This window comes from Mixophyes fleayi, chromosome 4, assembly GCF_038048845.1.
Source record: "Mixophyes fleayi isolate aMixFle1 chromosome 4, aMixFle1.hap1, whole genome shotgun sequence".
Classification (NCBI taxonomy): domain Eukaryota; kingdom Metazoa; phylum Chordata; class Amphibia; order Anura; family Limnodynastidae; genus Mixophyes; species Mixophyes fleayi.
The window spans coordinates 74577972-74605749 of record NC_134405.1 but is presented as its reverse complement, the minus strand read 5'-3'; the positions used below and the strand labels follow the sequence as shown (position 1 = coordinate 74605749).

The window sequence follows — 27778 nt, the reverse complement described above, 5'->3', positions numbered from 1 at the left end:
AGATATCAGAATCTTCTCTCCAGTTTCTCCCCAACGGCACAGACTTTCCCTTGTAGAAAAATTCTTGTGTGCACAGCTTAGTTTTCATGTAATTAAAAGGGAAAACTATTGGTGTTTTAGCATTAATCGGCAGGTGACACTCGCAGAAATATCTGTATCTGTCTTAATTTGACCTAAAATGTGAGGTTATCTTCATGTCTAATAATAGACAGAGCTAATTAAATAAATTACTTGTATGTGTCTTTGTTAAAAAAGTGAGTCAACCTCTAGGATAATTAGCTGTATTAAGGGACTATTTGAGTCATATTACAATTAATTAGCTGAAGATCGGGTTTGAGGAGTTCTTTCCTACGTAAAAAAAAGTCTATCATGTTCTGATCAAAAGAGATATATGAGGACTTCAAAAAAGTTCTCAATACTTGTGAAGCTAAAAATGATAGAAGACCATTGTGAAACGCTCCATCAAACCATCCTCTGGCACGTAGCATATAGTGCAAAATAAGAAAACCAAATGGTTGGCCAACAAACCGTAGCTGTACAGTAGAGATGTTCACTGACCCCCGTGTTCTGGTTTTGATTTTGGATCTGCATTATCTTCGTCATGGCCGGATTAAGGGGGGGGCACAGGGGGCACGTGCCCCGGGCCCCCTCTCTCCAAGGGCCCCCCGCCGCCCGCATAACCTCACCTGTTGATAGCAGCTGCGGTGCTGCTGACAGAGAGTGGATGCATGCATCAGTGGGAACACCGCCGGCCGCCGCATCTGACAGCTGTCAGTTGTTGTCTGACAGCTGTCAGATGCGGCGCCCGGCGGGGTCCCCACTGACGCATGCATCCACTCTCTGTCAGCAGCACCGCGGCTGCTGGACCATCTAAAATGGCCAAAATGGAGCTGCTGCGCATGTGCAGCAGCTCCCCCTTCACATGAAGGAGAGAAGGTGAGTCCCCATAGAACAAAAAGAAAATCATATATAAATAAATATGCCATTCACTATGAAGGGTCTTCTTAAATAAGTATATACATATGATTATTTATTTTATGTATATACATATATTTATATTATTGAACCATAACTGATAAAATAAATAATCATATGTATATACATATTTAAGAAGACCCTTCATAGCTTGATTATTACTTGACTATTTGATTAAATATGTAGCTACCTACAGCAGTAAGAGTGTATATATATATATATATATATATATATATATATATATATATATATATATATATATATATATATATAGATAGATAGATAGATAGATAGATAGATATATATATATATATATATATATATATATATTCAGGCTACATTTGACATATTTAATCGAGCAATAAAGTAATAATCCTACAATGAATAAATAAATAAATAAATAATCTAGATAAATAATTAAAGCTTTAATATAAGTGGCAGGCTTCGATAATTACTTTAATGATGATTAATAAAATAGAGGGTCCTGCATGATATATACTACATGGCTGCACACACACACATATATAGACATATATAGTCAAAATTGGTGTTATGTTATCAATGTTTATTTTTTATGTTAGTTTTAATGTGCGGTATCATTGCTAGTTTTATTGTGCATTATCAATGGTATTTTTAAAGTGCGGTATCAATGCTAGTTTTAGCTTGCAGTATCAGTGCTAGTTTTAGCTTGCTGTATCAGTGCTAGTTTTAGCTTGCAGTATCAGTGCTAGTTTTAGCTTGCAGTATCAGTGCTAGTTTTAGCTTGCAGTATCAGTGCTAGTTTTAGCTTGCAGTATCAGTGCTAGTTTTAGCTTGCGGTATTATTGCTAGTTTTAGTGTACGTTATCAATGCTATTTTTAATGCGCAGTTTCAATGCTAGTTTTAATGTGTGGTGTCAATACCCATTTTAATGTGGGCCTTTGATGATTGTTTTAATGTATAGTATATTAGTTTGTGAAACAAATGATTTGTCTTATGCAGACAACCTAGGCGAGCCCTCTGGGAGAGCTGTAAGTGTCATACTGTGGGCTGTAGGTGATGTAATGCAGGATGTGTCAATGCCTATAGCCTTATACCCAATGGCGTTATTTTACATGCGTTTTATACAGAGGTGCTTGTACAATTTACAAGTACCTGTACTAATATTAATATATATATCACGCCCGACATTCAGTGAGCAGCGGCAAGGAGAGAGGATGCTGGGTCCCAGGCACCGCCAAATTGGTAAGAAGAAAGAAGAAAAGACAGAAGAAATAGAAGAAAGAAGGTCAAGTATGGTAAGTAAAGAAACGGAGGAGAATGGTGATAGGAAACAACATTGGAGGGGCAAAAGAATGAAGGAGGGGGCAGAGTGAGGATGCAGAGGGGCACAGAGTGTGTGGATGCAGGTGGCACAGAGTTTGTGGATGATGATGCAGGGGCACAGAGTGTGTGGATGCAGAGGGGCACAGAGTGTGTGGATGATGATGCAGGGGCACACAGTGTATGGATGCAGAGGGGCACAGAGTGTGTGGATGATGATGCAGGGGCACACAGTGTATGGATGCAGAGGGGCACAGAGTGTGTGGATGATGATGCAGGGGCACACAGTGTATGGATGCAAAGGGGCACAGAGTGTGTGGATGATGATGCAGGGGCACAGAGTGTGTGGATGCAGAGGGGCACAGAGTGTGTGGATGATGATGCAGGGGCACACAGTGTGTGGATGCAGAGGGGCACAGAGTGTGTGGAGATGATGCAGGGGCACAGAGTGTGTGGATGACTCTAAGGGTGCCGCAAAAGTTTGGGAACCACAGCCTTAATTTTAGATCTTAGGGGCCCCCCTGTCTTAAGTGCCCCGGGCCCCCCAAAACCTTAATCCAGCTCTGATCTTCGTGTTTTGGTTTTGGCAAAACCGCCCTTGCCTGTTTTGATTTTGGATCCCAATTTTTTCTAAAATCCCTATTTATTTTTTTAAATCACATATTTTTGCTTCCCCCCCCCCTACATTATCATTAACCTCAATAAGTCTCATTTCAAGTAATTTTCAGTCAATTTTGACCACCTCACAGGTCACAATATTATTTTCATACACTTTCAAACAAAGACTGCAGAATTAGAAGACCAAGCCTGCCAGACCTATTATTTCTTTTTCAGCAATGACAATTAGCAATGCACCAATGGAGCTCTACTGAATGTAACTGGAGAAGAACACTGCTACCCCTCATCTTTCTTTTCTACCTATGACTCTGCCCAACTGCACTAGAGACTGCCAAGAACTGTACTTCTGTGTCCCTCTGTGAAATGCCGCTGGATCGCCGTGGAGGGCGGTACTTTTAGAATCCGAAGCTCGTGAATTCCGACTTCCGATGACGTAACAATGACTTTTTCCTCATTTCCAATTCCAAGGGAACGCGAAAATTACTCAGATCAGCTAAGTTCGGGTGTGTTCGGTTCTCGGGGAACCGAGCCTGAGCATCTCTACTGTACATTAGTTCAAAAGGTAACAAACATAACGGTAACAGTTATGATCTAATGTCAGCATTCACCAGTCCACTAGAAGGAAAATATTGGACAAGAGAGTTGCGATTGGGAGACCACCAAGTAGGAAAAAAATGCTCTTCAAAAAGTACATTGTCGTTTGCCACTAGTTTGGCAAAGCCAAAGACCCCCTGGATGATCCGGAAGCTACGGGTCATGTTCAGTAAATACTTGTGGAACATTTTGACATTAACAACAAACGTTAAGTTTGAAGCAAACTAAACCTGCATGAAACCTCATCCCATGTATCATGCTTTGCAGCTTCCTCATTCAGACATCTCACAATAGTTGATGGCGCAATGAATTCTATAGAGCAATTACTAGAATATGTGAAGCAGAAGCCATGTTAAGGTCCTAACTTTAACCAGATAAAAAATGTATAGTATGAACTAAAGCAAACAGTTCATGTAAAACAGACCAAAATGCATGAAAAAGAACATGTATATGTACGCGGAATGTGTTTAGATTCTTATTGATTGGTTTGGGAAAGTTTTGAGATGGGTGTAAATGGGACATATTCACATGCCTCTCTCTCAGATCCGTAACCCCTCCCCAGGGGCGAACGGAGGATTTTCGGGGGGGGGGGGGGTTCACCCCCGACCCCTCAAAAAAAACATCCTCAGCAGCTCCGTTTCTTCAGCGCTGTCCTATACAGCAGCCGCGGCGCTGTCTAAGAAGTGTACGCGGCGGTGCTGTATACACTATAGCACCACCGCGACCGCTTCTTTGACAGCGCCGTGGCTGCTGTATAGGACAGTGCAGCTATAGCGGCCACTTAGTTAGCGCAGGGGGGGGGGGGTTTCTGGAGACTCAGAAACCCCCCCTGCATGCGCCACTGCTCCCCTTGTCAAACCTTCACAAAGCACCAATTATTTGTTAATGAAAGTGGTTTGTACAACCCCCTGTAAAGTATTTAGGTGTATTTACTTTAAAATAAAAGACACCATCCACACCAAAAGACTCACACGGCATTATGTGTCATTCTGTAATTCAAAATTCAGGCTTTCTGCTCTTATCCCAAGCGGAACTAAATTTGTAAACAATATCAAGGGCTTTAAAAGTAAGGAGAAAAGATGTCATTTACAAAATGTGACTGTTCAAGCATTTACGCAAATTTTTGAATTCCATAGGAAAAATATATACTGCATACATCAAACTATAACTGCAAACTGCTGAGCATGCAATTAAAGAGGCACTTGGTAAAACAGCATACATATGTAAAATGATGGTTAAGACATCCAGTCCCACTAACAATACTGGTTTCAAGGAAATCTCTGCTTGAGTACAGATGAATTAATTAGTGCCAGTCATTTTGATTTAACCACCTGTGCTCAAGCATGCAAACCCTTAAAACCTGAACTGTTGAAGGGGGAAGGGCGGATTTGAGGACTGGAACTGGGAACTATCAAACTAAATGGATGCTCCTGGGACCCGGAGTATGCCACCAATTTGCATATCTATGATATACATGTATCTGTTTATACAAGAATCCCTGCCATAAAATCTTTCAAAGGTTAATATATGATGAATATTTAACACCTTTTTTTTCTTCCGTAAAATTTCATCAATTATATTGTTAATCAATAAAAAAAAAACATTACATCCTCTGCAGTAAAATAGCAGCTTTTTTCTACGGGATACTTGCAAGCTAAAGAAGATTTAATACATTTTAAAATCTTAAATTTGGAAATAAACATTATTGATTCTTATTTTTTTAGTTCACCTTGAGTGATTAATAGATCAATTGAATATTGGAATCACTACATACATTAAGGGCCTGAGTCATTAAGGAGAGCAAAGCAAAAAAAAAAAGAGTAACTTTGCACCTGGGCAAAACCATGCTGCATTGGGGACAGATGTATAGTTGGGGTAGGGCATGTCCTAGATCAACTTTAAATTTCAGTGTAAAAATAAGGCTATGAGATATTTGTGTGCTACATGAAAATACAACCAGTATTTAACTTATGTGCAAAATAATAAACTAATTTGCACCCCTTGTATTGTAACATGGTTTGTCCAGGATTAAATTTACTCCTTTTTTTGCCTTGCTCTCCTTAATGACTTGGAAACATACCTGCTTTTTAATTTTCAACAACTGCACATGACTTTTCTTCTAATTTTGAATATCTTAAATGTTATTGTAACATGTAAGTGTGAAGTCCAAGTCATGTCATGAAATTCCATGGTAATATGGTTGTCAATCAGACATTGCCTTTCATTAGTCTGACTACACTAGACCATACCTGCCAACTTGCTGAAGTTGGTTTCCGGGAGCCTGGCGGGGGAGGTGGGCGTGATGGGGGCGGGGCCCCAAAATATGCATAATTTTGGCCCCGTCCATGTGACGTAATGATGCCAACGCGTCATTTGACAGTAGGAGGCGGGGCCAAACACCGCGATTCCCAGTGAATCGCTGCGTTTTGGACCTAATTCTGCCAGATGCGGGAGATTGCCACACTCTCCCGAGAATCCGTGAGACTCTCGCAAAATGCGGGAGTCTCCCGGACATTCCAGAAGAGTTGGCAGAGATGCACTAGACTGCTCAAGGCTGCTATATGCTTTGTTACTATGGATTATGGACATAAATTCTCCTTTCATCATGTTAATAAATAAGCATCTGAGAGTTATGACCACTTATTACTGAACTTTTCGGAGTAAAAGTATCAAGCTGCAAGTTTCCGGCAGGTTTGAAAAGTGGAGATGTTTCCTACAGCAACCAACCAGATTCTAGCTTTCATTTATTTAGTACATTCTGCAAAATGAAAGCTTGAATCTGATTGGTTGCTATAGGCAACCTCTCCACTTTTCAAACCCACCGGAAACTTGCAGTGGCAAACATAACATTTACTATGGGGTAATCATAAGCCCCTTATTTAAAATTGTGCAGATGACGCAACAGTAATACAAAATAGTTTTTTCAGGCTCTGGTAGTTATCCCTGAAGCTATTTGCAATACTGTATTCACAGCTGTTAAATATATGAAGATAATTTGAGACAAGATGGGACAAGACAAGCTTTGGGATAGCCAGTTTTCTATCTGTATACAGTACCAGGGGCAGGTACATAAAACAAATTCAGTCTAGCTGCCAGAACGTAGATGTGTGCAATATGGGCGATATAACTTGAATCTACAGCTCACACAGATATCCTACTTGTAGCTGTGGGATTGTGCACATTTGCTCTACAAGTAAATGTATTATTTAGAGTGATCATTTCAGTGTTGTTCTACCATCTTGTAATTTTCCACAAACCAGAAAGCAAATACTTTAAATATTAATCTAGCAAGCCTGGGAGGCCTCGCTGAACGCCTGGTGAAACAAGCAAGTTTATGTAAGCAGGTCCTAACTCTTCGTATTCTGGAGTGATATCGCAGCTACAGAAAACCGCTAACAGAGACAACAGTTGACCCATCTGTCAAGATCAGACGGTCGTAATAAAACAGTAATGTATTATTCTATTGCATCTAGAGAGAAATACTAATTAGCGGTTTGCAAATAAAAGTAAACTTTTTAGCCCTATTGTTTGTGAAAGCTCCCAATTTGCCAGCAATAGGGCTTTTTGTTCTTTGTTAAATTTGCCCCTAAATGGCTGTGTTTGTGCTACACTTACAGAGTATAACATTTTGTACATTATAGCACAACGCAGATTGTAGAAACAATCCAAAGCATCCTTTTACCATATAGTGGTTTATTTGCATGGTAGAATATAACACAGATCACATGCAGACACTCACCTGGCAATGTCACTGTGGCTACTTTCACACTTAGATATCAACTTGACGCGTGAAACCCACCTCAGTGTATGTGACACTTGGTGAACTCGGGAAGATAATGGATATATTGGGGTGTCCGTGGGCATATTTAGCCAGGAATACGCCAGCTATAACCAGTATAGTCGCTATGCTGCTCTGACATTTGAATGGTTTGTGGAAACTCTTCCTGGTTCTATAGTCCCCACCCAATTAGTGCTTCAGGTGAAGGTTTCCCCTCTAGGACCTGTTTGCAGATGTTGAAACAGGAGTTTTAATGCATCACAACTAACGTGACTTCTACCGAGGGACTATTGAGCTTTGCTCTACCTTCTGGTAATAACCAGTGCAAACAAGTAATGGCTAGGGTAACAGCAGGGAGTACTCAGGGCCGTCTATTGGGCACAATGGGCAGGTGCCCGGGGGCCCTGCAGCCCAGGGGGGCCCATCGGAGGCAGCAAAAAAACAAAAACCCTGGAAAAAAAAAGAAGACAATACTTACCTTGCGGTCAGCTGGCGATCCGGCTCCCTCCATGGTCTCCTCCTCCGTGCGGCACTCGCAGTGCATGTCGGGCGTGACGGAGGAGGAGACCATGGAGGGAGCCTGGATCGCCAGCTGACCGCAAGGTAAGTATTGTCTTTTTTTTTCCCCAGGTTTTTTTTTTTACTGCCTCCGTTGGGCCCCCCTGGGCTGCAGGGCCCATATATATAGTATTTTTATATATATATATATATATATATATATATATATATAGGGGCCCCGGAGCACTGCTGTGCCCGGGGGCCCAATAAGTTGTTAAGAGGGCCCTGGGAGTACTGCTTGGGAGGAAGAGTAAAACTGAAATTATTTCTGACCAGGTAAACTTTGAGAAGTCCCCTTCCATTTTTAGGGGATCACAGAGCTTTAAATAAATAATACCCTAAAACACAAACATGTGCTGTACCTGACACACAAATTGATCCCATCCCATTTCTCCCCTTATTTTATAACTATAAAAACGCCAAACAATGTTGAGTTAGCCATAGATTGGTGAAATACAGCATTATGCTTCATGTCAAAATTATCCCCTGTTTGAAATTTCACAGCATTTAGTATTGGTTCCATCTGCTCCTATTTATTTTATTTTCTGAGATATTTGTTGGACTTACATCATACTTGCCAACTCTCCCGGAATGTCCGGGAGACTCCCGCATTTTGCGAGAGTCTCCCGGACTCCCGGGCGAGTGTGGCAATCTCCCGAATTCTGCCCACTTCACTAGGAAGTGCCCACTTCCTAGTGAAGTGGGCAGAATTAGATCCCAAACGCCGCGATTCCCGATGAATCGCGGCGTTTAGCCCCGCCCCCCGCTGTCAAATGACGCGATTTGCGTCATGACGTCACAGGGGGCGGGGCCGAAATGACGCGATTTTGGCCGCCCCGCCCCCTCACGCCCCCCTCCACTGGCTGGCTCCCGGAAGAGAGCTGAAGAAAGTAGGTAAGTATGACTTACATACCCTTGGACTTGACTGACAAATGTTCACACATTTCAATAAAAAAAAAATCAAGGTTATGTGTACAGATATTATGTTTACATCTGTGGTAAGGTGACAGTTTTGCTTTTGGTTGACTCACAATTCTCAAAACACTAGTGTGAAGGCCTACAAACAGCATTGCTCATTGACTCATAAAAATGTTTGATTTTCCAGGGAAAAAACTTCCTTGGAGTTTCTTCCAGCTCAATTCTTCTCCTCTGAGTTCAATGGTATGAATAAAATACCAGTCCAGATTAGAGAATCCGAACCAACGGTTTCTTAAATAATGGGTGTTATCAACATCGGTCTCTTCCACAATTTTCTCATTACCGAAACAATTCCTTTTAAACACTCTCTGCTCCAAGCAGGCATTAAATGCCCCTTAATTACTAGTATTTAACCAATCACATGTTTCCATTTCAAAGACCATTAGCTTTCTATTAAGACATTAAACAATTTAGTCAAATGCGCTTCATTGCAAGATCTCGCTGTGGGATTGTTTCAAGGTTTATCTCTGATGTCACGTCTGTCTTTTAAACGATGCTCTTATTTACTGATGTGCTGTTGTTTTGGCAATTTGTACTGTTGGCAGATATCAGGGGCTTGCCTTCAGACACAGGATGAGTAATCTGAGCAGATAAGAGTGTTTGTCTGCAAATGAGTCCGTGCTTCAGTGCATATGCACAGCAAGGTGAATTAAATCAATGGGTTCTGTGAGGGATGTAAACCACAGTGACGTCTAAATTCCTTTGTTATTTTGATTTGTTGCACTTTTTCACTTTTATGTGCAAGGCTTAAAACATGAAGTTCCAATTACTGCATTTGTATTAATTGGCTAAAATGTTTAACAAATATCAAATACAAAGGTCCTAGTAGAAGTTTAGGCAATAATAAGGAACTGCTGGGTTTATTAGATATAATGGGCCTGATTCATTAAGGAAAGTAATGGAAACAAAAAAGGAGTAAGTTTGCATTGGAGGGAGAGGTAAATTTAAAATGTGGGGACAGATTTATAGAAGGGGGAGGGCATGTCCTAGATGACCAGAGCTGTAACTTAGAATTCTAGTGCCTGGGGCGTGAAATACAAATGCTGCCCCCCTAGCACTCAGTTTTAACCAAATTAACCTAAAATATTCCTAAATTGCGCCCCCCTTCAGCGTTGCACCCTGGGCGATCGCCCCTGTCGCACAGCCCTAGTTACGGCCCTGCCTAGATCAACTTTAAATTTCATTCTACAAATAAAGCGATCACGTATTTGTGTAATATATGAAAAAACAGCCAGTATTTAACTTATGTGCAAAATTATAAACTAATTTGCACCCCTTGCATTGCAACATGGTTTTGTCCAGGAGAAAAGTTACTCATTTTGTGCCTTACTTTCCTTAATGAATCAGGCCCACTTTATCTAGACTGAAAAAAACCCATAATAAGTGACACATTCCTTTCCTGGTACACTATTTGTTGCTTCTGAGCTCTGATTACATTAGCTATTAGTATTTGTAAAGAAACATCAATGTTGCAATACAGGTATGGACAGAAGCAAATGACAAACAAACTGTACAAAGGTAAAAAAAAAACAACTACAGATTAAAACATCGCATTTCCATTTCTTTTTCCCTTCTAAACTTTCTCAAGGAGTGATGGGTTTTTCCCGTCTGAGGTATGGCGTAGAATAAGCTGCGTCTGGCAAATAATGAATTGTTTTGGAGCCGATAAATTGGTTTGCATGAAATAACAAGTGTCTTGTGTTGAGATTGTGTTCTTTTGCATTATAAATGTTCTTAAAAGTTCACATCAACAAGTTAAATGTTCAAAGGGAAACCAAATTGCTCTTCTAGTGCTAGAGCCGGGGCTTTTAGTGCGACTGAATAAATGACTGTCATGGTAACGATACAAAACCTGCATTTTTCCAAAGAGCCCATTAAGTCTTACTATCCATATCTCCGCTGCAGTGTCAGCTACTTATGCAGGGAGAGGCTTACTCAGCTCATATCTTTATTTTTCTAGCATCTGCGCAGAGCTATAAGCTGCTCTAGCATGATAAATAAAGTGATGTGCCTTGGGTGTCCACAGAACGGTGGCTTACACACCTTCTTGAAATCTTCACCCTGTCATTCAACTGCAATATCAGCCTCTGGCTTAAAAAGCATGGGGATGTAATACAACAACAGTTTGATAGCTAAAGTATATACTGCAAACTTCTTGTCTGTAGTATTGCAGCCGTACATAGAGAGGTAGGCAACCCAAAAATACATATTTTTAAATTAACTTGGCTAAGTAAAATAATCCTGAATATTATTGTTAAATACTTAGATTAGGAAGGAGAGCATCAACAGCATTTTAAGCAGGGGGGGAATAGAGTATCTCCGGACCCCATGTTGGTACCGCCTCCGGGGACCCATTCTCTGCTCTTATTAGAATAGAGCGCCTCTTCTAAGCACATACACTGCTAAGAAGACACCACCTTTCTGCTCTTTTGTGAGTGAGGGTCTGAGAGAGGAGCAGGGGTCACGGATGGCAGATCACCTATCGGCACTGTAGCCGCTGCACCCCTTACACCACTTCTTGTTGAACTCCTGATTTTAAGAATCCATCTTCACAATCAGGGACAGCTAGGAAAATTTGCCGCTTTCAGAAGCGCGTGTCTTTGACTATGAAATGCAACTGGGTAATTGATTATTTTTCTTAATTACTGCACATATTTCTTTTCAGTGGAGATCCAAAATACATAGCCTGCTCAACCCTCTATGCAAAAAATCCAGGGGACATCCATGGCGTACTGCATGTATATACCGTATGTACTTATATATTTTGGTACATTTCCCACAGCATTATTTATCACATAATATTACAGGACGACAGTATGACACACAGAAAAAGTTGGCATGTATGCTATAGGTTGCTCTGTGATATTATACTGTATAATGGTTTACAAGGTACATTTTGGTTCTCCAAATTTACTAGTTGCATCACTGTAAACTTCTAATATGAATAAAAATAAAGAAAATACGGTGCCCAAAGAGTCAAGTATGTTTATAAAAGAAATATGCGCTATAACCAATGATATGGGCTCCATACCAAAAGACCTAAGCTATCACAGTCCTGTGGTCACTGCACCATCTCTGCTATGTAGTGACAGAATGTCGCAATCATGAAGACTTTTGCAGATGTAAGCCCATTACATTTACAATTAGTACAGAGCAAGGAGAACAAGGGGCATATAGAGAATAGTACAACTATTAAATAATTTAACCTAATAAAAACGCAGATACATAAGATATTACAAAGTTTTCTTGTTCTATTACTTTGCAAATATTTCATTATTTATTTCATTTTGTTTATTGTCCATGAATATTTGTCTTTTTGAAGTACTACAAATTGAAGTCAATCATGTGTAAATGATAATGATTATATTTTTTGAAAGACATTTAGTTTAAAACAGGCACCTGTCCTAGATGGTCAGTAACTAACTACATTTTATTGGACACTCTGGAATAAGCAAAATGTTTTCATTGCAGTACAAGCAAGAGGAATCAGAAATGTCCTAAGTGAGTTTTCAGCATATCAACATCATCATCAACATTTATTTATATAGTGCCAGCAAATTCCATAGCCCTCTAAAATTGGGATAATATCCTGACTTTATTTTGTATAGATGTTCAGCATAACAAATAGGCATAATGCTTGTGTACGTAGAACTTTTTGTTTCTACATAATTATTTATTAACATGGGTGGCAACTGCCACAATGAAAATCAAGTACCACCCATAGGGGGGAATTCAATTAGCCGTGATGTTCCAAGGAACATTGCGGCTGCACGGTTTTACCGTTACCATGGTAAAGACATACGCTCAGTTTTTCTTGCACCTGTATGGGGTGCGAGGAATAATGAGCAGATATTTCATTAAAAATATATTCGCAAAGTGTCTTTGCAATGCCCGGGAGACACCTTGCGCTGAATTGAAATCCCCCCTTAGAGTACACTGGAACAGGGCCACCTATGGCTAAATTATAATAAAATAGTGGATTACTTCACAGCCGGTATTTCATTTTAGAGTAAAGCATCTTGCAGACATTACAGTACTTTTTACTCAGCAAACAAGCACTACAAGGTGCATTGTTATTAAGGTACCCTGTTTGTGGTTAGAAAAACGGTGTTGCTGAACCGTTTTTTAACCAATATTCATGAATCATGGAAATGTAGCCAATAATTTCATTAGGAATCAGGGATCTTCCTGAGGAACTTCGTGACCAACATTTATGAGGTATTAGTTACTAGTGAATTAATAGGATTGTATATCTCTGAATATTGGTTCAGCTAACAATGTGGCTGCCCCTACTGATTGCTGGGAGCTCTTCAAGCTCTCTGCTTAAGACTATACTGAAAATGCTCTAAACAGGATGCAGTGGCGGATCCAAAGCAAGGCCATATAACACATATTACATAGGAAGAAATAAAATATTACCTGTAATATATAATTACTGGTATAAATAGCTGATGATCACAGCAGTGAGGTCATGAGTTCAATTCCCGACCATGGCCTTATCTGTGTGGAGTTTGTATGTTCTCCCCGTGTTTGCGTGGGTTTCCTCCGGGTGCACCGGTTTCCTCCCACACCCCAAAAACATACTGGTAGGTTAATTGGCTGCTATCAAATTGACACAAGTTTCTCTCTTTCTGTGTGTGTGTGTGTGTGTGTGGGGGGGGGGGGGGGGGGGTGTGTATGTTAGGAAATTTAGACTGTAAGCTCCAGGGCAGGGACTGACGTGAGTTCTCTGTACAGCGCTGCAGAATTTGTGGCGCTATATAAATGGTGATGATGATGATGGCATATAAAAAAAGTTACACTAAGACCCATTCTGGATGCTTAGTTACAGAACCTTAAATCATATTATCAAGAATCACCCCACAGATATTGACCCATAACCAACAACATGAAGCTTTCAGTACAAAGCACCAGTCTCCTGTATCCCGGAATATTTGTGCAGACTGTTCTTAGATATAGTGACTAATGTAGAATTGTGTCATTACCAACCTCTGCTGTGGGGACACCCTCTGGTGGACGGCAGTGTAGAACTATCATTCCTTCAATGGGAACTTCTTTTCCTTGAGGGTCCTGCTCAAAGTTTTTCCGCAAGTCTGTAGGGAGGAGGGTCAAATTAACAGCCTTGTTCTGGATGAAATAAAAGTGTTTCTGTCAGAAAACAAGAAGTCTGATACATTTCCCATTGAGATTTTTAATCCAAGATTGTAATCAAAAGTAGAGACCTTACAAATAACAACAGAAATATCATGGTTGACAACCGTCACTAAATTTACTGATATTCTGTAAAAATAAGTAGATTTTTGCCTACCTGTAAAAAATACTGGGCAAGAAATACAACGCTTTCTGACACTGCTAAATTACACATCGCATTGACTATAGCATTTATGTGTTATGGGTATGAGCCTTAAATTTGTTATCCCTTACCCCTTTTTCCTCTAGCTATCACTACTTTTTCTGTCTTATACAATACAAACATTATGTAAATAATGCTTCAGTAAATATATCATCATCAGTAAATTGTTATAAATAAAATATATTTTTAAGAGTTAGCAACTCAGAAAAAAAAAATATTATTATTATTTTTAAATATCTTTTAGTATGAAAATACTGACACTCATTGTAACACCAATGATCCCTACTGTGCTCTAAGAGAAACTCAATAGAGCAGCACGCAAACAGAAATATGTATGTGTTCCAAAAAGTTATAGTCATGGGATTGTTACTTTGTAACTTTCCACTCTCATAATAAGTGTTGTTTTGTATGCACAATTTCATACTTGCCTACTCTCCCGGAATTCCGGGGAGGCTCCCGAATTTCGGGGAGTCCTCATAGACTCCTGGAAGAGTAGGCAAAGCTCCTGCATTTGCCGAAATTCACGGCATTGAATGGAGGGGCAGGGCTTAATCACATCATTAAACTCCGCCCCTTCATTCAATGCCGCAAATTTCAGCTTTTTATAGTTGGGGCGGGGCTATGGTGACGCAACGCTCTCCTCCTGCCCCATGTCACATGACTTCTCCCAAGGATCTCCCGGGGGAGAAATCTTAAGGGTTGGCATGTATGCATAATCCCTATATTTCTTCTAAGTTTTCTTGAATATTGAGCACAGGACAGCTGACCATTTCTGGTTGACACAGGGGTATGCATTTTGAGAACTGTAGGGTTACCCCTCGAGGTTATGCCAGTTGGGGGAGGTGGTTTGAGTTATGGAAAAAAATCTAGTTAGAGTTCTTCTCTAAAAGTTCACTTATTCATATACAGTTCTACTTGCAATTGCATTTGCAATTGTGCCATTGTTACATGCTTACTGCTTGCAGTGCTTCAAAATGTACTAACAGAATATTGTATCTCGGTCATGGAACTTACAAGCTATGCGCACAGACGCCCTTCTGCTCTTGGAGGTGCCCAGATTACTCCAAGCGACACATTGGCACCAGTAGTCCTCAGATCCATGAAAATCCTCCACTTGCTGTCTGGTCACATTGATCAAGACCTCTAGTACCTTGAGACCTGGAAAAGGACAGAACAAGGTAATGCATTGAGAGCACATTCAAGATACGTATAAGTTGTCTCATCACCATTGGACACATCCTTACAGTCATCAGCTCTCACAGGAACATTATATTACAATGACATTATAACGGTTAACTATGAACTGCAAAAGTGCAAAAACATTGTCTAAATGCACTTTTGTAATTGCTCCCAATATAAGGAAAGCTAAAATGATGTCATCTTCAGGGGTGCAAAAAGCAATGAAAGGATTTGGGCTGGTCAGGGACACACCTTAGGCGCACAAGTGGGACAACTTTTGTACCAACATGCCATAATGATATTTCCTTTTGCGGGACAAGATTATTTAAATGAGATGGGGTGAACAGGGCGCATTTACAGGAATGTTCCTCCCTGGTTTTCAAAAGGATAATAAACCTATTTTATCTGCAAGGGATTTTTGATCACGGCATAGGAAACAGAGACCAGCGGGCTAGATTTACTAAACGGTCTCATTTTATACTTGGAATTAGATACATTTTGCACCTTCCTGTTGCACTTCTAACAGCATTTCTGGACGCACTTCAAGCAATGCATTAAAACATTTCAAACCCACAAAGTTTTAATTAAAAAAGTTGACACTTCTAAAGTGATAGCCGGTTGGACTTGAAGTGATGTTTCTTTCCGCTCATTGCAGTTTCCTAAATCTGCTGATCTAGTCACAGACTCCGTTTCCCAGGGGCAATTCCAAGGAAAGTGAAATGCGTCAGTCCAGAAGGCAACTTGCGCACATAAAGAACCACTGCGGATCCACAACTTTGCAGTAGATGTTCCATGATAACATAAATTGGGTAATATTAAAATATGCCCTTAAAATATAAATTGTTCAGGTTTTCACTGGATTCAGCACCATTATGGGTATAATTGAGAATTTTTTCTCCAACTGTGCTGTAAGGTACCCAAATGGTTTAGAGGCTAGTTAGTGTACCCTTTGCCAACATGAAGGAAGCGATTTTGTTTGCTGAACCAATATTCATAACAATGCAGCTTGTCAATTCGCTAGAAATCACCAACAACACTGGGGGACTTGATTGGTCATATTCTCAAGAACATACCTCTCCACATTTAGAATCACAAAATCGGGATAAAAGAAGCGCTGCCCTGGTTCCACCTAAACTCCACCCACAAATGAGCAAATTAAAATAAAACTCCACCCGCATTTTTAACGCCACCCCTTTTGCAACCCAGAAATCGAGACAGTTGGGAGGTATGCAAGAATGTTAATCCAGCAAACAAAATGGCTGCCTCCACTGTGTACAGGGAATGGTTACACTTTAAAATCCTTATTTGCTTTTGAGGTATCAGCTGTGATAGTATATCATATGTGACTCACAGAGGTAGTGATCTATACAACTGTGAAGATACTTTCAACATCCCTGACTCTAGATGAATTACTTTATACACTAGAGAAAATGCTAATACCCAGAAACCTCTAGCTACTGGTGTTTCAAGATTATAGGTCATTCTTCAAACGGGAAATGCTGGTGACTGTCAGAGGCCTTAATGGTGACAACACGGGCTGCTCTATACCGTTTGTATTGTACTATTACATGTCTGATTTATTTAGCACCCCATGGTTCATACATAGATTCATGAACCATTCAGGTTTTCTTGCTGGTATAGAATTTTTTTCTATAAAAAAATAAATATTAACAGTGGATTAACCTACCAGTATTTTTTTTTTTTTTTGGAGTGTGGGAGAAAACCGGAGCACCCTGAGGAAACCCACACAAACAAGGAGAGAACATGCAAACTCTACACAGATAAGGCAATAGTTGGGAGTCGAACTCATGACCCCAGTGTGAGGCAGAAGTGCTAACCACTGAGCCGCCGTGCTGCCCACAAATTTGGAGACACACACAGGTACCGAGCAGCTGAATCACCTCAGGTGTGTAACTGCATTAATCTGATTAATATTAAAGCTCACAGGTTGGTTTCTATAATAGTAAGATGTGTGATATACAGCCTAGTGTGCATTGCTCTGTGCTCACTGCGACAATTAAGTTCTACGGCTGCGGGAAGCCTGGATCACAGCTATAGAAAAAAGCTATATGTTTATAATATATTATATTATTTATTTTATTTATGCTATTTTCTCAGGAGGGGGTTCATTTGTTTGCAGCTTTCAGTGGCCATAACAATCACATATTTATTATTTTCCAATTGTAAAATTGTGTTAAGATATGTACAGTAAAAGCAATTATCATACGCTGTAAGAGAACGTATAAAGCAAAAATAGGAACACAAATACAGGAATTTATGGGGTGAGGGTGGAAATAAAGCCTTACTATAGATATTTTGTAATTACATGGTTACATCAAAGCATTAATGAGATTTAATTAGTGTAGTGTATGAAAGAAGGAATTTAGGGTGTGTATTATGTTATCTATTGGTTATACAGCTAATACTTTAATAGTGCATAGTTATAGTACAAAGTACTGGTAACTTCCAACTAGCCAAGTTTCGCAGCTTGTATGATCATTAGATAGTAAAATATGCGTAAGAATATATATATATATATATATATATATATATATATATATATATATATATATATATATATATACCTGCCCCTTTATATAGCAGCATCAATAAGCTCAATAAACTGCTTATGTGTTTGCATTGGGGGGTAGTCCTTAGTCCGTTGCTTTTTGGAGGAATGGTGGTAAAAAAATTTTTTATTTATGAATAATAGGTGGAGAAGAAGAGAAAGGGTGTGTCTGAGTCTTACAGAAGAGTAGACTTGATCTATTCTGTCCTGTTAACATAGTAGCCAACATTTTAAAACATTTTTCACACTTTGCTGCTGAGCCGCTGCCATTCTCCTGCCCATGTTAGGGGCAAGCGCAGGAGTTGCAGAGGGGCGTTTCCACACCACGCCACCAGTGGGCGTGACCAGCATGCATGGGGGCGTGGCTATAATTTTAGAGAGTGCTTGGCTGCTCTCCAACTCTCCCTATCCCCATAATATACATGGGCAATGCTGCGTGCACTACTGTTAGGTGCATGCAGCTCTCTCTCTTTTCGAGCAGAGCCCTGTGAAGCAGGGACACAGTCCAGCCACTTCAATTACACAGTGCCCTAGGCTTGGAGGGGGTTTCCAGGCACTAGGAAACCACCCCTCGGTTTGCCTATGCATGTGCCATATGGAAAAGGACAATTGCACTTCAGCGTTGGACTTATGCCCGACTCTAGTTGAGGCCCTGAACCGAACATGCAAAAAAATAGGACATTTTTTGTGCAGCTGATTAATTCTGAAAAACAGGGTTATATCCAGGGACACAAATTACCAGGAATAAATGTATTAATTCTGGGACAGTCCCTGGAAGTTAGTAACCATTGGCAACTATGAGGAGAAAAGTTCAGTGAAATTTTATTAAGAAATTCTCCTCATTGTAAAGGATGCAGAATGCTGAGAATGGAACTTCAAAATAGAGTTCCACGAACATATAAAGTGTTTTATAACAATGCTATAATAATAACGATCTTTGGACCAGTACCCAAGGAGCCTTGTTCCTTAATTCCATGGGAGATCGGAGAGATACTGAAGACACCATTCATTTTGATATTCCTCAGACTCTAACTGTACCAGAACGAAGGAGGATGGTTTGGAAGAATCACTGGTTAAACTGCTTAACTGTTTTTAACCTTCCTATACTTGTGTCTACCTTGTCAGTCTATGTTTTATGTGTGTCCTGTTTTCCCCACTGCCTGTCACTGTAGAACCTTATAAATCAACTATATGGGGGGTAATTCAATTGACGGCGGGATCGCCGAAAATCCCGCGCTCGAAAAATATTACCGTTAATACGGTAATAACTTGCTGGATTTCAGCTCGCAGCTTGAAATCCAGCGAGTAAATTACCGTATTAACGGTTTTCCCACGCAGGATTACCGTAATAACGGTAATATTTTTCGAGCGTGGGATTTTTGGCGATCCCGACGTCAATTGAATACCCCCCTATGAATAATAGTTTTTTTCTCCAGCCCCGACACTTTCTCACAAGTGGGTGAGAAAAGCCAAAAACATGTTGCTACTTTTTAAATACTGAATAACGTTATACACTAATCTCTATGTTGTTGTATCTTTAAATCTCCCATTTTTGAAGTGGGCGTGGAACCAGTAGCCAATCAGGTCATTGAAATGTTTGCCACAGCACAGATTATTTCAGGAAACGGGTATCCTGGTTTAATGGGAGGTATCGATCTGTCCATTTGTGTAATTGTACACATAAAGACAGGACTGCATGAGACATGGGCAGTTTCATGATGTGAAGAGAGGTATGAGGTCACAAAGTAAGGGTTGTATAAGGAACAGGGACCCAGCCAGCACAGAGAGGAGATGGGAGATGTCTATCAAACTGCTGTAGAAAGATTGTGGTGTCAGATTCAGCTCTATATGAAAGAGAGTTCATACGTTCAACTTGTTTTTCATTTGCAACTGTACAGGTGGAGCTGGGAAGATTAACTGGCTAGTGTGTCATTTATTATTTCAGTCCTGCCATTACAGTGGTACCAGAAAAATCTCATTTCCTCATGGCATCATCTCTATTCTCTCTAGAAACGCGGTTCATTACATGCCATCACAACACACATGAGCCATACATGCGAACCATTCCTCTACACAGGAAGGACAGCACTGTCCGATATCTATTTATGTCCTTTAGATCACTGAAAATCACTATGATAGTCCATCTCTCCTGATAGAAATACTGGGCACCTTAATTTAAAAGCTAAATGGACAAATATAATAAAGTTTAAGGTTAAATAATTCTGGGAAGAATATTAAAAGATTTTATATTGCACAGTTAGCCTGAAAACCTACTGATATAAAAAGAGGAAAAATGATATTCTGAGATTTATCCTACGTATATGCAAAGGTTGCTTTTGTTTCCATTGTTTTACATTATTCTTCTGTTCAACCTTTTCTGTGATTTATTCGTGTGCCAGAGATATATATATAATTTTGGACTACACCTCTCTTTGCTGGCACATCTTAGGATCTTGGTATCACAAACAGGTAGGTTTAATAAACAGATACAAGACTTTTCTGTTTAATCCCCTTGCTGCACACAGTACCCGTGGCCCCTTCAGCTGCAGAGAGAATGGAAGATCGATGATAAAGCCTCAGTCCTGTAACTAGAAAAAAAACGAGCCTTTATCTTGCGTGTGGACAACAGCCTTGCTTGGCCTAAACCTGGTGTTTAATAGTCACATAGCTTCTTCCCAACATATGTTCCCATAATCCCCTTATCTCCTGCTCATTATCTCTGCTTTGAAATGTCCATCAGCAGCCGCGTGCTGGGGTTTCTCTTGCCAAATGTGTTTTCCTCCTTTGCACCTGGCTGGGGCTCTGAAGGCACGGGATGATAAATGGAGCGGTGTCTCCAGTCCTCACAGCAGTTTACAAGGCTCACTGAATAGCAAGCTTGTGCATGTTAATGTTCAAGGCTTCAAGTCACAGAAATCTGCACATACAGTGGGAACACAATTTTAAAGCAGATAAGAGCTTTATGATTGGAGGTTTCTTCCCCCTCTCTATGAAAATGTGTTTGGCTCCCTGTCATATTCCATATAGGAATATCTTCACCTTCAAAATGATCATGTATGTTCTCTGTGGATGTGCTGTCCAACTGTTGTGTAGCAGTGCTCCTCACAGTGACTGTAGGCGTAAGCCCTCAAGCCTTGATCAGCAAGCAGCAGCAGTGCTGCTGTCCATTTGAATGAATGTATGGATATGTGTGTGTGTGTATATATATATATATATATATATATATATATATATATATATATATATATATATATAAAAAATCTCTCGCTGCATAGGGATTATCATTGCAAATGGCATTTTTGATTGGCCTCCATTAGTGGCTAATTTTTGCTTTTTGGCATTAGCTTTCCCATACGCAAAGGTTACAAGAAGAGACGTTAATTGGTAGCCCTCAGAGATGTCAGTAAGGCCCGTTTTTGTCATGCTCCTTAGTCAGTGCTAAGTGCTCTGTGCGTACACAGTGCCGCTGTTGTTTTCCTCTATAAAATTATCTACTCAAAAGGAACAGATTTAACCTGCATGTATTGCCCCCAGCAATTTAAAAATCCATTTACAGGCTGAGCGCCTCATCGTGCTGAATACATCTGGAAATGGACATTTATCTTTACGCGAGTGCTCAGAACTGAGAAATATCACACTGGTTGGGGAGTTAAGCATAGACTCTGAAGTCTCCTCTTTCTCAGACTCGCGGTGAACCCGGTGGCATTGTATGAATGGTGGGGGGTGGGCACAAACGCGGCAAGCATTCGAGTCACTTACAGAGATAGATTACTGTGACCTTTTTCTTTATAAAGGAAACGAGACAGTAATTACTACAATCATTACCGTTTTTTAACATTCTGTTGCAAAGCTTAATTTTATTTGTGAAAGACTGACAGGTTCAATATAAATTCCTACCCAAGTTATGTAAAACAATGACCAAAGAAAAATACCTGTATGCGGTGCTGCGCCCGCCTCCCCATCCCCTCTGCTATGTTCACACTGATTGTCGGGCGTGACGTCAACACGTCCCGACACTCAGTGAGGAGCGGCACAGAGAGGAGCCAGCACACCGACAAAAAGGACGAGAAGAAGCAAAGACAGAAGAGAAGGAAATATGGTCATAGAAAGTTAAATAAATAAATAAATAACAGTGGTGATGGAGGGGAAGAGGGCAGCAGTGGTGATGGAGAAGGCAACAGTGGTGATGGAGGAGGAGAGGGCAGCAGTGGTGATGGAGTGGGAAAGGGCAGCAGTGGTGATGGAGTGGGAGAGGGCAACAGTGGTGAAGGAGATGGCAGCAGTGGTGATGGAGGAGGAAAAGGCAGCAGTGGTAATGGAGAGGAGAGGGCAGCAGTGGTGATGGATGGAGAGAGGGCACAGTGGTGATGGAGGGGGAGAGGGCAGCAGTGGTGATGGAGGGGGAGAGGGCAACAATGGTGATGGAGAGGGCAACAGCGGTGATGGAGGAGGAGAGGGCAGCAGTGGTGATGGAGACGGCAACAGTGGTGATGGAGGAGGAGAGTGCAGCAATGGTGATGGAGAGGAGAGGACAGCAGTGGTGATGGAGGATGAGAGGGCAGCAGTGGCGATGGCAGCAGTGGTGATGGAGGAGGAGAGGGCAGCAGTGGTGATGGAGGAGGAGAGGGCAGCAGTGGTGATGGAGGAGGAGAGGGCAGCAGTGGTGATGGAGGAGGAGAGGGCACAGTGGTAATGGAGAGGGAGAGGGCAGCAATGGTGATGGAGAGGGCAACAGTGGTGAGGGAGAGGGCAGCAGTGGTGAAGGAGGAGGAGAGGGTAGCAGTGGTGATGGAGGGGAGATGGCAGCAGTGGTGATGGAGACGGCAACAGTGGTGATGGAGGAGGAGAGGACAGCAGTGGTGACGGAGAGGAGAGGACAGCAGTGGTGATGGAGGGGGAGAGGGCACAGTGGTAATGGAGAGGGAGAGGGCAGCAGTGGTGATGGAGAGGCCAACAGTGGTGATGGAGGGGGAGAGGGCAGCAGTGGTGATGGAGGAGAGGGCAGCAGTGGTGATGGAGAGGGCAACAGTGGTGATGGAGGAGAGGGCAGCAGTGGTGATGGAGGGGGAGAGGGCAGCAGTGGTAATGGAGAGGGAGAGGGCAGCAGTGGTAATGGAGAGGGAGAGGGCAAAAGTGGTGATGAAGGAGGAGAGGGCAGCAGTGGTGATGGAGGGGGAGAGGGCTGCAGTGGTAATGGAGAGGGAGAGGGCAGCAGTGGTGATGGAGAGGGCAACAGTGGTGATGAAGGAGGAGAGGGCAGCAGTGGTGATGGAGGAGAGGGCAAGTGTGATGATGAAGGGCACAGTGCGATCAAAAGGGAGCACAGTGTGATGAAGGAGGGGGCACAACCAAACTAATTAGCCAAAAATGTAAAATCTCATTACAAAGAATTCATTTATATAATTAATATATAGCAATATGTGTTTGCTGTTTAATGTATTTATTTGTATTACTCTCTTTATTAAAGTGTATTATATGATTTGTATTAAAAGAAAAAGCATTATTGAATGCACAAATATTTTATAAAAGAGGAGGGAGCAAATTTATTTTTGCAGGGGGCGCCCAAAATGCTATCACCAGCCCTGTGCACACGTGAAATTATATAGCACACGTAAATATTTCATCAGTGCTGTCTGCCTTGCTGGGGGCTCTCCAAATATATGGTCTCCTATAATTGATCAACACAGCATACTGGTGCTTCCACAGTCACCTGGAGCTGGAAAGAAACCAGCAGCCATAGCCCTGGCAGCAAACAGTTGTACATGTGCCCCCCAGAGTTTGTGGGCCTGGTAGCAGTTGTAACGACTGCTATTCCTAATTCTACTCCATATTGCAGATACAGTATGGGCTTCATTTATGAAGTGCAGAATGGCTGGGGCAAGCATGGCCAAGCAATGACAAAGTAGTGATTTATTCAGCGAATCAAAAAGAAGCAGTTTAATCATACAGTCAAAAATTTGGGTAGGCAGCATCAGGACAGGGTGTCGCCACATTATGGCGGAGGCGTGAGCACATTGTGATTGGTGCATGGCCTCATCCCGGGGTTGTTCCTAGAGCTTTAAATGCGCTAGGCTGCCTGTTCTTTCTTCCACTTCGCACACCTCTATTGCCGTGCGTACTGGTACCCGTTCACAGCTGTTATGCCATGCAAAACAGCAGTGAACAGAATCTTTTCCAACTTTCCCACCAAGGGGCAAAGCTGTATTAATTGGGATGGCGGGCAGAGCCTCAAATCAGGACTCTTCTGCCTAAATCGGGGTGGTTGGGAGGGATGGTTTAATTCATATTTAGTTATTCAGGTACAAAAGGGTGCAAACACAATCTTTAAACTGTAATAGAAAAATGACAGAAAACATCTGATTGGTCACTTGGGGCTAGATTTACTAAGCTGCGGGTTTGAAAAAGTGGGGATGTTGACTATAGCAACCAATCAGATTCTAGCTTTCATTTATTTAGTAATTTCTACAAAATGACAGCTAGAATCTGATTGGTTGTTATAGGCAACATCCCCACTTTTTCAAACCCGCAGCTTAGTAAATCTAGCCCTTGGTGTTATAGCACATTTGTTTTGCACAGTAAACTGTATCCGTTTTCATAAAGGTCTCCCATTATGTTTTTGTCTTTCCAAATGCTATCATTTCTTTTAATTATTTTTAGTTAAACAGTATTTCATTATAAAATGCTACATGCTGTGAAAGGCAGATTTTATTCTAACCATATGTAAATGACTTTCAACAAAGTTCAGTAGGTAAGCATGTTTGTCTGGAAAATAAATGCTGCAAAAACATTGCTTTGGGAGATACGAGGGAAAATCTCTGGGGTAACATTATAAAGTACTAAATTATACAACGAAATTGACTGCATGTTATATACAGCACACAGAATAGAAATGATTGAGGCAAATTCATGCAAACTTGCCTCCTTTATATTCCAAGAAATAATAATGAATTTTCAGTGTAGTTCGTGTGTTTGTGCCTTCGGGAATAATATTTGTAAATACCAAACTGAGGTGTGATTCAAATTATTTGGCAAAATCAAACAGGTATCAATGCGGTTTGGAATGTTGGTGTAAGCAAATCTTATTATATGCAAATCTAATTTCGCAACAGAAAAGTCTGTTTCGCCAAGATGTAAAGTTCCGGTAATACAATCTTCGAGTTCTGCTTCGCCATTCCGCACTGTATTTGTGACTTCACATTTAATTTATAGATTTTGAGAAGAGTCAGGACAATGGTGGAAAATTCATTATGCTGTGTGTTGCGGTTTGGGATAGGACTGGGAATACTGAAGGCCAAATTCCACTGGCGAAACTTGAGGCCAAATGTGGAACGAGGTGAAATTTTGCAAACCAGTTTTAAAAATGTTCCTTATCACTAGTTCACGCTCCATTTATGGAAGTTTCTCCCGCAGTGCCTATTCCAATTGCACTGATTTTTCTACGAATGCAGGAGTTGTACAAGGAGATGTATGAATTTGCTGGCCAAGATGGTTAAGGGTGACAAGGGTTACAAGGGTGAAGGGAGTAGCTGGGGGAGTTGACAACTGGAGCATTGCTTGGTAAATGTACAGTCATGGTCAAACGTTTTGAGAATGACACAAATAATATTTTTCACAAAGTTTGCTGCCTCAGTTTTTCTGTTGTCAATTTGCATATACTCCAGAATGTCATGAAGAGTGATCAGATAAATTGCAATTAATTTCAAAGTCCCTCTTTGCCATGACAATAAACTTGATCCCAAAAACAACATTTCCACTGCATTTCAGCACTGCCACAAAAGGACCAGCTGACATCAAGTCAGTGAGCAGCATTTCCTTGTTACCTTCTGCAACAGTATAAAGTGCTTCTAGTCCTATTGAGTTAAAGGCACTATGTAAATAATTATTACTGTCAAATGCTGGATTTACTTGTTGCTTGCAGTGATTTACGTACCAAGATAAAATATTGAATTCTATCCCAAACATCAGCACTTTACCTAACAAGCGCATAAACATCCCTGGCTGCAAAACCCTATTTATCACGTGACTGAGAGTGCCAGGAAGTAGGATGGGGATTGCCTTACTTATCATGATAACCATTACAATTTAGGAAGTAGTTTCCTCACCATTTTAATAAATCTCTGAACAAGTCTAACATAATCAACTTTTATCATATCTAATAAGTGATTAAAGTTAGTTTGTGTTTTCCTTGGTTTACCAGTATCTCAGGCTGTGCTCCCTGTATATCGGCACTCCTCTTTCTGTGTTACCTTACCTAAAGGTTAATAAACAATGTCTACTGTATTATTGTATTATATTGTATTATTATCTACTTTTTGTTATTGTTGGCATGACTAATGCCACTGAATGCTAAAGGGGTTGCAAGAATTTTTCTAGATGCAACCCTTTGTATATTTTCTTATCTATATTCTATGGAGCAGGGTGAAAAAAGATCTAGATGAAACAACCTGATATAGTTTGTGAATATTCTTTGATGATTTTAGTCACACTATTGCTAAGCAACCCCACGTCTGATGATAAGGTAGGGGAGGAAGAACATGGTAAAATAGAATGCAGAGGAATTATACTGAGGTAGAAAGGATTGTATTAAAGACGTGCATGCCATTGTGCTATAATGAATGGGTTCTGTCACTTACAGATTCTTAATATGTTTAGTTTACAGTTAGCTCTGTTAACCATTTATTTTGCCAAAATGCTGTGCTGAATGGATGCAATGTAATTGAAAAGCTTTGAGTACTATAGAAAAAAAAGAAAAGGCAGTATGAAAAATAGTCGGAGGACGACACATTGATGTGAACCTGTCAAGGTCAACAAGTGTCCTTGATCACTGATTGGTCTACAACGCCCATCATGCCTTATTAAACAGCTGTGGTAGCTCAACCCCAGCTGGGTGGATAGGTTAGATATGGTGAAGTGGTGAGAAGTTGAACAATGAGACCGAGAAGCCATTATCTGCTTCTGTGACCTTGAACAAGTTGCATTGTTTTAGATACAAAGGATACTGTAAGTACAGAACATAAAACAGTTACACTAGCAGTTATTGTTATATCAAAATCCATTTTGCTTACTTTGAACCAAGCACTTATTTTGCATAAATATGGATGGTAGCGGTACCAACTGCTAGAGATCGTTGGGAGCCAAGAGGGGGCAATCAGTAGACAAGGGGGACAGACGTTATAGAGGCAAAGATGAGGGTAAACATGGTGGAAGCACACAAGAGAGGAGGGGATTGGTGTGGCGGAAGACAATGCGGGGGGCCAAAACATGGGAAGGGGCAAAGGATGGCAGACATGAGGGAGCCAAATGAGAGCCGGCAGGCAAGAGGAAGGCAGGTGAGACAAGACAGAAAGGTATGGGGCAGGTAGGCAAGAGACAAAAATCAGATTTTGGAGAGCCTCTAGAAAGGCAGATAGGGTGTGGGTGAAATGTCCTGTCTTTTTGACAGATAAGCAGAAAGGGGGAAGCGCACTACGGATGTAGATAGGTGAAAGCAGCGGAATATCAGGATAGTCCAACCTGAGATAATATGAATATATAGAATATTTTGCGCTAGACCTAAATAGTGAAATAATGATGAAATGTCCTAATATGGTGATATTTATCTTTATCAACTTTATCAACTGATGATAAATATCACCATATTAGGACATTTCATCATTATTTCACTATTTAGGTCTAGCGCAGAATATTCTATATATTTGTTTTGACAGATAATACCACTTATTTGCTTAAAACATTATTGTCCCATAGATTGTAAGCTTGCGAGCAGGGTTCTTTTACCTCTCTGTCTGTATGTATTACCCAGTATTGTTTTATTAATGTTTGTTCCCAATTGTAAAGCGCTACGGAATTAGCTGGCGCTATATAAATAAATGT

At 40.8% G+C, this 27778-nt stretch overlaps 1 protein-coding gene and 1 long non-coding RNA gene across 5 annotated transcripts in view; one reads left to right on the top strand and one right to left on the bottom strand.

The window, feature by feature from the left end:
- Positions 1-27778, bottom strand: part of UNC5D (unc-5 netrin receptor D) — a 397571-nt gene that overhangs the window by 211628 nt on the left and 158165 nt on the right. For both annotated transcript variants that reach the window (XM_075207473.1, XM_075207472.1), the window contains exons 3-4: positions 15172-15315; positions 13794-13897 (exon numbers count right to left, since the gene is read on the bottom strand). In XM_075207473.1, the coding sequence (XP_075063574.1) occupies positions 13794-13897; positions 15172-15315 (248 nt within the window). The remainder of the gene's footprint in view (positions 1-13793; positions 13898-15171; positions 15316-27778) is intronic.
- Positions 1-27778, top strand: part of LOC142151632 (uncharacterized) — an 82891-nt gene that overhangs the window by 44332 nt on the left and 10781 nt on the right. Inside the window, exon 4 of one of the 3 annotated variants that reach the window (XR_012691221.1) lies at positions 11470-11724. The exons of the other annotated variants lie outside the window; for them this stretch is intronic. This is a non-coding gene — a long non-coding RNA (uncharacterized LOC142151632). Of the gene's footprint in view, positions 1-11469; positions 11725-27778 lie in introns of those variants that run through there. 3 annotated transcript variants of the gene reach the window in all.